At 36.9% G+C, this 12,287-nt stretch overlaps 1 protein-coding gene across 3 annotated transcripts in view; it reads left to right on the top strand.

Annotated features, from left to right (window-relative positions):
• Positions 1-12,287, top strand: part of MAGI3 (membrane associated guanylate kinase, WW and PDZ domain containing 3) — a 233,105-nt gene that overhangs the window by 140,815 nt on the left and 80,003 nt on the right. For all 3 annotated transcript variants that reach the window (XM_045999923.1, XM_045999914.1, XM_045999933.1), the window contains exon 2: positions 3,782-3,898. In XM_045999923.1, the coding sequence (XP_045855879.1) occupies positions 3,782-3,898 (117 nt within the window). The remainder of the gene's footprint in view (positions 1-3,781; positions 3,899-12,287) is intronic.

The following is a 12,287-nucleotide window of genomic DNA, read 5'->3' as shown; positions in this document are numbered from 1 at the left end:
TTTGAATTAGAGGTATTATCCTTTGTCCAGATTAAGTGTATTCATGAAAATATGTTGCATGGAGGATTTTTAGATATTGGAGCCAGTACCGTATTATTTTAAATGGGAAAAAACAGTGATGCATTCTCTATCTATTCAAGAGCTCTAAACATCACAAATATCACTAAAACTTTTAAGCACCTATGTAACAACCCATCAAAGCTTTTGTATAAATATTTATTACAAAGCATTTGGAACATACCTTAACCTAATTTTTAAAATAGTTAATAAACTCATTATTGGGTATGTTTTTGTTCAATAAGAAATGAGACTTACGGTATTCTTTTAATTTAAATTCAGTTTAGTTATATGTTAACTAAACATATATTTTATTATTAGTTTCATTATTAGTTTCAGGGGTAGAATTTAGGGATTCACCAGGTGCATGTAACATCTAGTGCTCATTCCATTACGTGCTCTCATTAACGCCCCTCACCCAGTTATCCCTCCACCCACCTCCCCTCCGCAACCCTCAGTTTGTTTCCTATAGTTAAGAGTCTCTTGTAGTTTGTCTCCCTCTCTGTTTTTATCTTATTTTATTTTTCCCTCCCTTTCCCTGTGTTCATCTGTTTTTTCTTAAACTCCACATATGAGTGAAATTATGTGGCATTTGTCTTTCTCTGATTTAATTCACTTAGCATAATACCCTCTAGGTCCATCCATGTCCTTGCAAATGGCAAGATTTCATTCTTTTTGATGGCTGAGTAATATTCCAGTGTGTATATGTGTGTGTGTGTGTGTGTGTGTCTACACACTACATTGTCTTATCCATTCCTCTGTTGATGGATATCTGGGCTCTTTCCATGGTTTGGCTGTTTTGGACATTGCTGCTATAAACACTGGGGTACAGGTGCCCCTTCGGGGTACTATGTTTGTATCCTTTGGATAAAAATACCTAGTAGTCAGTTGCTAGGTTGTGGGGTAATTCTATTTTTAATTTTTTGATGAACCTCCATACTGTTTTCCAGAAAGGCTGTACCAGCTTGCATTCCCAACAACAGAGTAAAAGGATTCCCCTCTCTCCACATCCTTGCCAACATCTGTTGTTTCTTGAGTTGTTAATTTTAGCCATTCTGACTGGTGTGAGGTGGTATCTCATTGTGGTTTTGATTTGTATTTCCTAGATGCCTAGTGATATTGAGCATTTTTTCATGTGTCTATTGGCCGTTTGTATGTTGTCTTTGGAGAAATGTCTGTTCATGTCTTCTGCCCATTTTTTGACTTGATTATTCTTTTTTATTGAGTTTGATAAATTTTTTTTAAAGATTTTATTTATTTATTTGACAGACAGAGGTCACAAGTAGGCAGAGAGGCAGGCAGAGAGAGAGGAGGAAGCAGGCTCCCCACCGAGCTGAGAGCCCGATGTGGGGCTCGATCCCAGGACCCTGAGATCATGACCTGAGCCAAAGGCAGAGGCTTTAACCCACTGAGCCACCCAGGAGCCCCAAGTTTGATAAATTCTTTATAGATTTTAGATACTAGTCCTTTATCTGATAAGTCATTTGCGAATATCTTCTCCCATTCCATAGGTTGCTTTTGATTTTGTTGAATGTTTCCTTTGCTGTGTGAAAGCTTTTTATCCTGATGAAGTCCTAAGAGTTCATTTTTGCTTTTGTTTCCATTGCCTTTGGAGACGTGTCTAGCAAGAAGTTGTTGTGACTGAGGTCAAAGAGGTTGTGGCTGTGTCTCCTACATGATTTTGATGGATTTCCTGTCTCACATTTAGGTCTTTCATCCATTTTGAGTTTATTTTTGTGTGTGGTATGAGAATGTGGTACAGTTTCATTCTTCTGCAGGTGGCTGTCCACAATTTTCCCAACACTGTTTGTTGAAGAGACTGTCTTTTTTCCATTGGACATTCTTTCTTGCTTTGTTGGAGATTAGTTGACCATAGAGTTGAGGGTCTGTTTCTTCGTTCTTGGACTATACAGTATTGATTATGAATTATGTTTTTCTTCCACCCAGCAGTGAACAAGTACTGTGATAAAAATAAGAAATGGCATAATATGATTCCATCTAAATGGAACTTGGGTTGGTAGAGCCCCTGAATGCCTGGCAGAAACCAGTTCTGTGACCAGGGATTCTTCTGTGTTATCCCTATAAATATCTTTCAGGCTTTCTTCTTTGATCACAGAGGGGTCACCCTTCCTCAGAATCTATTTTTGGCAAGGCGAAACGGGGACTTTTTGGTTTGTGTTTATTAGTTTAGGATCCAAATGTTATCTCTAAACTTTAGCAGCACCCTGGTTTCCTGCTTGAATTAACATCCTCTCATTTGGTTATGCTTGTTTATACCTGTGAGAGAAGACCAAAAAGGGGTGGGGGGACTAGAAATCCTACATCATGGAATAATAGTTAAAAGAATGAATTGATCTGTTGTAACCTTTTGGCTTATCTATCCTTGTCATAATTAAGCTGTTCCAAATAAATCAAAGAGTATATTTTAATTGCCTAGTCATTTCTTACCCAGTATAGTAATCCATTATGTTTTAGCATTGTCCTTTTGTAATCATGTGAAGTCTTATCTAGTGAACAGGGATGACTTTGGTCTTCATTTTAAGTTCAACCTTTACTATAGATTCACTGCTATCAGATATCTGTAATCCTCTATTTTTCTGCTTAACATTTTTTTTTGAGACCCCTGATAGTCCTCTTTTTATCTCCCATCCCCCCCCCCAAAAAAAACCTCTTTCATTCTCTTATCGAATCACCTTATATCTAGGAGTCGAGTGAGTGGACAGCAAATGCCTGTGCAGTCAGAGATAGGCAGAAGGATCCAAAGTAGGGTCCATTTGGCTTTTTGGAAGACGGCCATTGTGGGAGGAAGCATGGCTAGTGGGTGGCTAGTGAATGGGTTTGAGTCAGAGAATGCCAGAGCTAGACCATGTGGAAGTTTGGATTTTATCCTGAGTGCAAAAAGAAGTCATTGGCGAGGGGGCACTAAACAGAGTGGTGATTATCTGGTTTGTGTTCAAAATCTCACCTAGCTTCTGTGTAAGTTGTGGGAGCAGAAGGAGGCAAGAATGAATACAGGGAGACAGAAGGCTGTTGCAGAATTTGAGATGGGAAATGATAGAGGCTCTGGAAATGGAGAGAAGTGGACATGGGCATGTTTTGAAGTAGAACTGACAAAAGTTGCTACTGGATTGGATCTGAGGGATAGAAGTGAAAAGGAGAAATCAGAAACTTCTGATGACTTACAGCCCTTGCGTCTGTTCTGCTGGGTTGATGGTGCTATTACTTGCTAAGACAAGGTAAAGTAGAGCAGAGGAGAAGTTGGTGGAGGATGGAATTAAGAGTTCTGTTTTGGCTATCTGAAATTTGAGATGCTTATTTGACTTTCAAATATATCTGCAGTGTATATGAATGAGTTCGATGGCTTTGGAGCCTGGTGGACATAGGTCAGGGATGGAGACAGGATAAGAACATAGAAGTTATCAGTATATAGATGGCATTTAAAGCCATAAATGGAAATTGTCTTGGGTATTTCTCATATTCTCTGACCTATACCTTGTCCCTCCCCTACTGTTGTAAAATTATGCCCACATAATGTAGTATAGGTACATATTATTAATTATAGTACTCTAATCATTTGTTTTTAGTAAAACAATTTTGTTTTTAGCAAAATACTCTGATTTCTTCTTGTCTATAGCTAAATGGTTTAAGGGTATTCAATCACTAACATCGATATTTAACTGGAGATCTAACAGTTATGTGTTGTCTTCTGTGGTTTTTCTTGTAGGCAAAGTCATTAATAAAGATTTGCGACATTACCTGAGTCTTCAGTTTCAGAAAGGATCAATTGACCACAAATTGCAGCAAGTGATCAGAGATAATCTCTACCTGAGAACAATTCCATGTAAGTATGAGACTGAATAAAAGAAGGGAGGGCAATGTGTCCTTATTTAACTAATCGAACATGTAGAAGCAATTCAGTAGAGTATCTCATACCAAATTGGGAAGACTGAGTTGAGGCACTAGAATGAAACAAAAATGGGGTAAGGAGAAAGTTTCCCAAGGACATGCAGGGCTTTTGTTTTTAAAGTAGAAAAACTGGAAGATTCTATGTTGTAACTTTAAAAACAGTCATCAGACTTTAAGAATTTAAGACTATCTATGTATATTCTGTGAACTAAATTTTCTTCTGTAATTCAGTTCCAAATGTTTATTCAATAAGAAAAAATAATAAACTTTTTCGCTCTCAGGGCCTCATACACAGAGAACAAACATTTTTGTATTAATTATTAGGACACTGCTAATTTTAAGATCTGCCCCTTCCCCAAAGGGAAAAAAGGAGGAAACACAGTACCTTCTTTGTAGTAATCCATGTTGAATTCTTATCTAGATGTTTGTATATCTTTTCCTGTCTCAGTAGTTTTCATAGGACCTGGTTATTGTTGTTGTGGTTGTAAGGATGCTGTGCGTGCGTGCTCGCGCTCGTGTGTGTGTATGTTAACACGTAACAAGAAACCATGTGTGCTTACATTTTGGCTTTAGTTAGCACAAGTCTGGGGAAGAATAAAAAGCAGTAAAAAATAAAAGATTATAAAAGGATGTTCTGGTTTGTTTTCCTTTTCAATATATTTGGAACTTCTTATAAATAGTAGTTTTTATAATGGCTCTGAAATTCTTAATTTCTTTTTCTTGTTATTTACTCTTACACAGTGTCTGTTCTATCACTAAGCCTGCCTAATTACATTCCTTAAATACCAATCCTTCTGTACTGTCTTAGACCCTCACCCTTTCTTGCTTGAACTTTTTTTTTTTTTTTTTAACAGATAACAATATATAGGGGCAAAGAGCGAGGTGAAAAATCTTGATCCTTGGGCAAGTTACTTGACCTTCCCAAACCCCAGACTCCCCATATATAAAATGTGAATAAGCAGAGACACCTCTCACGTAGTTCTAAGAATTGAAATGAGAACATGAGTGCAAACCACATGTCCTGGAGTAGGCCCTCAGTGTCTTCTCTTCCCCATTCTAGCTGCTTCCCCACCTCCCATGTCCCCTCGCTCTGGTCTTTTAGTGCATGTCTGACTCTTGTCCATCTCCAGATTATCTTTCAGAGTCTCTCACTGAGTGTAAGTCCAGCCTCTTTAACATGCTATAAATTATTTGGTTTTTGTTTTTAAATCTGACTCCTTATGTATGATTTCCTCCTGTAAATCTACCTGGTCGGATTTCAGAATTGCAACTCCTGCCTTATTTTCTTTGCATTTGCCCAGTGTATCTTTATCTGTTGTTTTAGTCTTTCACCTTTCTGGAGGTCTTTGTTTGCAAATAGTGTGGACGTTGTAGCCAATCTGGAACTTTCTTTATATTTATTGTTGTGATCCATGTCTTTAGTCTCCTGTTTTGTCATGGTTTTCTATTTTACCTATATAAACATCTTTTGTATAAAAAGCCTTTCACCACGTACATGGTCCATTTTATTTCCTCTCTCTCCTTTTAGAAAGGTTTATATCTTTATTTTAATGGGTACCTTTATACTTTTATATAATACTCTGTTCTTCCTCCCTTCCTTTTTTTGTTTTTGTCCCAATTGTGAACAATATTAAATTACCTAGTTATTGCTTCTTACTCCTTCCTTCTCTCTCCCATCATCTAACTTGAAATAATTTTCTTACCCCAAAGATAATCAGCAAGCTTATTCCATTTCACATACGCTCTCCTCATTTTCACTTTTTTTGATACTTGACCTGTGTCTATATTAACAGAACAAACAGCTATTACATATCACACTCTCCCCTTTATTATCATTTATTCTTTATTCTGTGGGTAGATAGACATCGAATATAACTACCAATCCTTATGTTGTTGTTTCTTCAATAACTGTGGTTTTCTAAAGCTTCTTCTCTTCTAGATTTCCCAGGAAAGAATCAGAGGATCATCACAGTTGGTCTAAGGCCTTTATGCTTGCAAGTTTGTTTGGATGTATATGAAATCCTTGCCTTATATTTTCTTTCCTTGACTATCTTAATTCTATTAGTTGATTATCTGATTGTCTTCTGGCATAAAGCGTTGCTCTTTAAAGGTCCAAAAACAATCTGATTTTCATTACCTTATAAGTAACTTGGGATTTTGCCTGCATGGGGTGTCTCAGGGTAGCATTTTTAGTTTCATAGCTCTAGAGCTCCCTCTTCCCTTGTTAAAGCAACTTAATAAAAATATGTACTTGTACTTTCGGCTGTACTCTGCACTTTTACTTAGATCTTCTTTTAAATTTACTTGTGATGTCCTAGTTTTGCAGTTTCTCCTCAGTGTGAGGTTTTGTCCTAGAAAGGAGTTACAGTTTATTTGGTTGTCATTCATAGGGTCCAGACAGCTGCAGCCTTTTCAGATCCTAACAGGACCTATTCACCGACACACTGAAGTGTCCACAACTCCTCCAAGAATGCAGTGGTATGTCAGTAACAGCATACCAAATGGTCTGTAATTACCATTCTTTACTAAAAGATACCAAATCTTCTTGGAGAAAATTCTGATTCCAGGTCTGGCACAAGGAAAGTGCAAGATGAGCTTGGAACATCTAATTATCCCAGAAAGTATGTAAATGCCTAAAAGACTATGGGGACATATCAGAAGCACATTTTTTTTTTAAGCCATCTAGAAGGGGTGCCCACTGACAAGATCTGAAACAATTTGAGCAACAAAATAAGAAAGACTTCTACTGTTACTTCTCTGTTGAAGGGACAAGACCATGATCTCTAAAAGAAGTAGAAAGGAGACTGCACACAAAGGAGTCCTATGGTTTCATCAGCCTTCTGCCTGGAGCCACTTTCTGGGCCATGTTATAAGGAGGGAAAGCCCAGGGAGAATACAGAGGATTCTGAGTTGAGGAGGCAGAAGTCTGAGTTCAAGAAGTCTGAGGTGCCTGAGATTTGCAGGACAGAGCTATGAAGAAAAGGAGCTCAAATAATAAGCATAAGTACCCTCTTGACTCTGTTGCTGAATACTAAGCTGAGAATGTATAGGATGAGACCCCTACATGGCATGCACAGATTGTCTGGGAGCCGTAAATTAGCAGTTTCCAGACTGGGAAACTCCCAGCAGTTTCCAGCGCTGGGAGAATCTGAGTTCTAGTCCACCTGAGTGGAGAGACCTCAAGGGTCATGGCTTACTAGTAGGGCTAAAATAGGTGTAAGCTCCTTGGGGCCCATTTTAACAAAGCTTAATTAAGCAAGACCCAAAAGGATCAAGTAAATATGCATATAACTTAATTGTTAGCAAAAAGAAAGGAAGGAGGGGAGGGAGAAAAGGGGAAAACCAACAGCTTTTAAAGGAAGACAACAAAATCTCGACATGGAATAACATAGTATTTACAATGCCCAGTGTCTAATAAAAATTATTAGATATACAAAGAAGAAGAAAATATGACCTGTAATCAAAAGAAAAGTCAGCTGATAAAAAAACCTAGAAATAGATGACATATAAACAGGTATGACCAAAGCAAGCATTTTAGAGTTATTATAAATATGCTCAAGGATTTAAAGAAAAATATGAATAAAATAAAAGAGAAAATGGAATTTTTTTTAAAGAATAAAATGGAACTTCAAAAATTCATGGATGGGCTTAACAGCAGATTAGAAACTGCAGAAGAAAAGGCTGGTGAACTTGAAGACATACTAGTATAAATGAATCAGACTGAAACAGAGAGGAAATTAGACTGAAAACATAGCTTTTTGTTTTTTACAGTTACCAGAGAAAGAAAGAAAGACATTTCTGCTTCTGCCATGACACACTAATTGGTACTAGATTTACTTTCTTACTGTAAACAGCTAGAAATTGGGCAAGATATATGTAATAGCTGTTTTCAGAAATTGGGTCATAGGCAGAACAGGACTGTGATTGGTTCATACTGAGCTATGCACACTGTCAAACCAAAGAGGGGAGATATGGAAAAAAACAAATGAGGAACTGTAGGCTGAAATTTTTCCAAATTTGATGAAAACTATAAATCCACAGAGCTGTGGATCTCAACAAACCCTAATTTAGATTAAAAAAATCTAAATATATTATAATCTAATTTTTGAAAACCAGTGATAGAGAAAATGTGAAAGGCAGACAGAAAAAAGATACATTAAATACAAGGGAAGAAAGAATGACTGTAGACTTGTCAGCAGAAACTGGTACAAGCCAAAAGTCAATGAAATGTCATCTTCAACATGCTGAAAGGAAAAACTGCCAACCTAGATTTCTACATGCAACAAAAATATCCTTAAGAGAAATAACTTTTCAGACCAAAAAAAAAAAAAAAAAAAAAAGAAAAAAATGGTGAAGGAATTTTTCACCAACAGACTTGCACTAAAAGAAATACTAAAGGAAATTTTCAGGTGAAATGGAAATGATACCGGAGTGAAGAACTGAAAGGAAATAGACAACCTCGTAACTGGAGTTTAAGATTTCAACACCTCCTTTAGGGTAGGTAAACAAAAGATCAGTAAGGTTATAACAGGGATAACACTTTGAACCAACTTGATCTAATGGCTATGTATTAGAACATGCCTTCCAACAACAAAATACTCATTCTTTTCTAGGTTACAGGAACATTTACAAAAGAAGACCATATTCTAGGCCATAAAACAAGATTCAATAAATTTAAAAGAATTTAAATCATATAAAATATATTCTGTGATCATAATGGAATTGTAAGAGATCACTTAACAGAAAATTATTTTGAAAATCTCTGAATATTTGGAAATTAAATAGCATACTTCTAAATAACCTGTGAGTTAAAGCCACAAGGAAAATACAAATAATACACATATCAGTCAGTGTCAGAACATAACAAACCCAACATACCAATTTGTGGAATGTTGCTACAATGGTGTTTAGAGGGAAATTTATAGTGTTAAATACTTAGAAAATAATAAAGATTTCAATCAGTTATCTAAACTTCTAGGGAAAGAAGAGCAAAGTAAAGAATATAGCAAAAGGAGAGCAAAGTAAACCCAAATTAAGTAGAAGAAAGGAAATAAAGATAAAAGAAGTCGATAAACTAGAAAACAGAGACTAGAGAAATCAATGAAACCCAAAGTTGATTTTTTTTCTGATCAGTAAAACTGGTAAACTTCTAGCCATAGAAGGTAAAGAGAGAAAACATTGTTTAACACTATTAGGAATGAGAGAGATGGCATCATTAAAAATTCTACAGATGTTAAGTGGACAGGAATGTTCTAAACAACCTGACAACAGTAAACTGAAAAATTCCTTGGAGGAAAAAAACTACCAATATTCACTCAAGAAGAAATAGATGAGAGATGCCTGACTCAGTTAAGCATCTGCCTTCAGCTTAGGCCATGATCCCAGGGTCCTGAGATTGAGCCCTGAGTCAGATGCCCTGCTTGGTGGGGAGTCCGCATATCTCTCCCCCTCTGTCCCTCCCCGTTTGTTTTCTCTCTGTTACTCTTTCTTAAATAAAATCCTTAAAAATAAAGAAGAAATAGATGAGCTTAATAATGGTTCTCAATCTGTTAAAGGAATTAAATTTGTAGTTTGTATTTTTCCCATTAAGAAAGCATCAGGCCCAAGATGGTACAGGTGAATTGTTCTGAATAGTTAAAGAAGAAATAATATCAATTCTACACAGACTTTTTAAGAAAATAGAGGAGGAGGGAACTTCCCAACTCATTCTGTGATCTGATCATTATCCTGATTCTAAAACCAGACAAGGACATTAAAAGAAAATAATATTAGACCACAATTTTTCATGGACATAGACTTAAAACTCCTTAAAATATTTTAGCAAATAATATATATAGCAATATGTAAACAGGATAATAGATTATGACCAAGAGGTTGTCACAGGAAAGCAAGGTTGGGATAACATTTGAAATTAATATAGTAATGGACTGGAAAAGAAAAACAAAACAGATGATCTCCTCAAAATGATGCAGAAAAAAAACACTTGACAAAATTCAACTCCCATTCATGATACAATCACTCAGAAAACTAGTCTGCCAGTTATTATTTAGTGCCTCTCGACTTCAAATTACTCTTTTCCTCCTTTGCCAACTGGTAGGTACGTCAAATGATCTTGGGGCTGGCAGGAAGGATACTGGAGAAAGAAGAGTCATCTTTTCCTACTTCCAGTGTATCTTTTTCTTTTTGCTCCTGCCTGCAAAAAGACAGTAAGTTTCAGCAGTGCTCCAGCAGTCAGTTTCCCACCTCACAGGCGGCTGCCTGAATTCCTCCAGTGCACCTGCTGACTTCCTTGCAGTTTCTTAATGAGTTTGATGGGCACCCCACATGGCTCCCCAGATTTCAACAGTATTCCCTACAAGTGGTTTCCTGCTGGGTTTCTGGCAAGTCCAGCCAGTGTCCCAGATGGTTTTCTAAGAGGTTTGAAACAGCTCCCACCACAGGCAGCTTGCTGGTGAATTTCATCAGTACACCAGCAGATTGTTCCTTGTCTGCCAGCCTTGACCCATCAACTATGAACCAGATCCATCCCCAGGCTACAACCACACCTTCTCCAGAGAAGTCTGAATCCCAGAGTTGGGGAACATCCCTCTCTTCCAAGTTTGTTCCTTATTTGAGTTCCTTATTTGAGTTCCTCAGCTCTAGGGTGCTATTCTTTAAAGTTCTCTTTTATTTCCTCTTAGTTAATTCCTTGTAAATAGTTAATCATTTTTTGTATTAAGCTCTCCTTGTTCAAGTTAACCATGTTTCTCTCACCTGTTTGGGTGCTGGTCGATACAGAATTGGTACTGGTAGTAGTCCTGGGAGACAAACCCTCCAAGAAGGAATTTTAGATTTGGTTGTGTTCTTGGGCTTGAACCCAGTGCCATGTTCCTTCCACTGGAAAGTAGGGTGCTCGTAATTCATGACAGGAAGTGGCATCACAATTTAATGACAGTATAAACTGTGTTTGATTGAGGTGAAGTGCTAGCTGAATCAAGTACCTTGGGAACTCAAATGGCAGCCCTTGACCTTTATGGCAGAGGAATGATGGCTACAAACACCATGGTGCAGAATGGCTTCTCCTGAGTGTACCAAGCACTTTAAAAATTTCCTGGTTTATTATTATTATAAATCAATAAAACAAGGCTATAAGTCTCAACACATATCTGTTACAGACATTTGCTGATAGGAAACATTAATACAAAAAAAAGTTAAAAGCTTGAAAGATAAATCCACAGATATATCCTATTTGAAATTTTCACTTGTAAAATACAAGAAGCATCACTTGTATTATTTGATAGTTTTGACTTTGGTAACAAATATTCCAGACATTAAAAAAAATTTTCATATTACATTCATGCTCCTGAAATTATTTTGTGTCCAAAAACATCTTCAGATTGGGCATTAGCCATTGGTCATTTGTTAAGCTCGCTTTCTTTTTTAATGGTGAAAATATGTTGTCTCCTTGCCCCAGTTTTGGTTTTGCCATTGAGATCTATATTGCTTTTACTTCAGATTTTACACCAGTTATTGATTTTGGGTTGCAGTGTTCCACGACAACATTCACTGCTCTACATTTCTTCTATTAAAGGATTTACAAAGCACTGAAACTCATAGCACGTATTCAAACAGCGAAAAATACCAAAGGACATCGTTGGGTAGTATTCAAATAACATTCAGATCTGCCTTCAAGGTTAACATCATTACATAGAATCACGCATCAGAACTGCCAATTTAAAGACTTATTTAGTCTTCAAAACCAGTGATTTTTGGAGAATACCACTCATAGGATTTATATGAAGTATAAATGCATCTAACTGTGCTAATCGTGTATTTGCAAGAAAGACTCACTCTTAGCAGACAGGGCCTTGACCTCACACTTATAGCTCAGGGACAGCTGCAAGTGGATTGTGACTGCTGCTCTCCCATGTGCTTCTGTCCTGATGCCTGGAAATGTCGCCTTGACCATTTGGTTTCATTTGTCAGTATTTTCTGCTCTTTGCTTTCAGTTGGTATCTTTAGATTCCTTCAAATTAGTAACACCTCTATGTCAGATAATCAAGCTTTAATTCTCATAGGAGAATTATAATACTTTTTCCTCTCATTTTCTCTATCAACTGATTTTTCTGAGGACTTAGAAAAAGGAAAAAAATTGGCTGAGAGACTTCAAGGAGGAATCCCTACATGGAAACAGTAATGTAAATCGACTACAGCTCATCTAGGAGTTGGTGAGAATGCGAAGTATATTTACTTTGGGACATTTTCATTTAAACATACACTTACCATATGCCCCAGCATTTCCACTCCTAGGTATTAACTCAACATAAATTTAAATATGTGTCTGC

This window comes from Meles meles, chromosome 1 (assembly GCF_922984935.1).
Source record: "Meles meles chromosome 1, mMelMel3.1 paternal haplotype, whole genome shotgun sequence".
NCBI classification, from domain to species: domain Eukaryota; kingdom Metazoa; phylum Chordata; class Mammalia; order Carnivora; family Mustelidae; genus Meles; species Meles meles.
The sequence above is the reverse complement of the archived record's forward strand: the minus strand, read 5'-3'. Positions and strand labels throughout refer to the sequence as shown.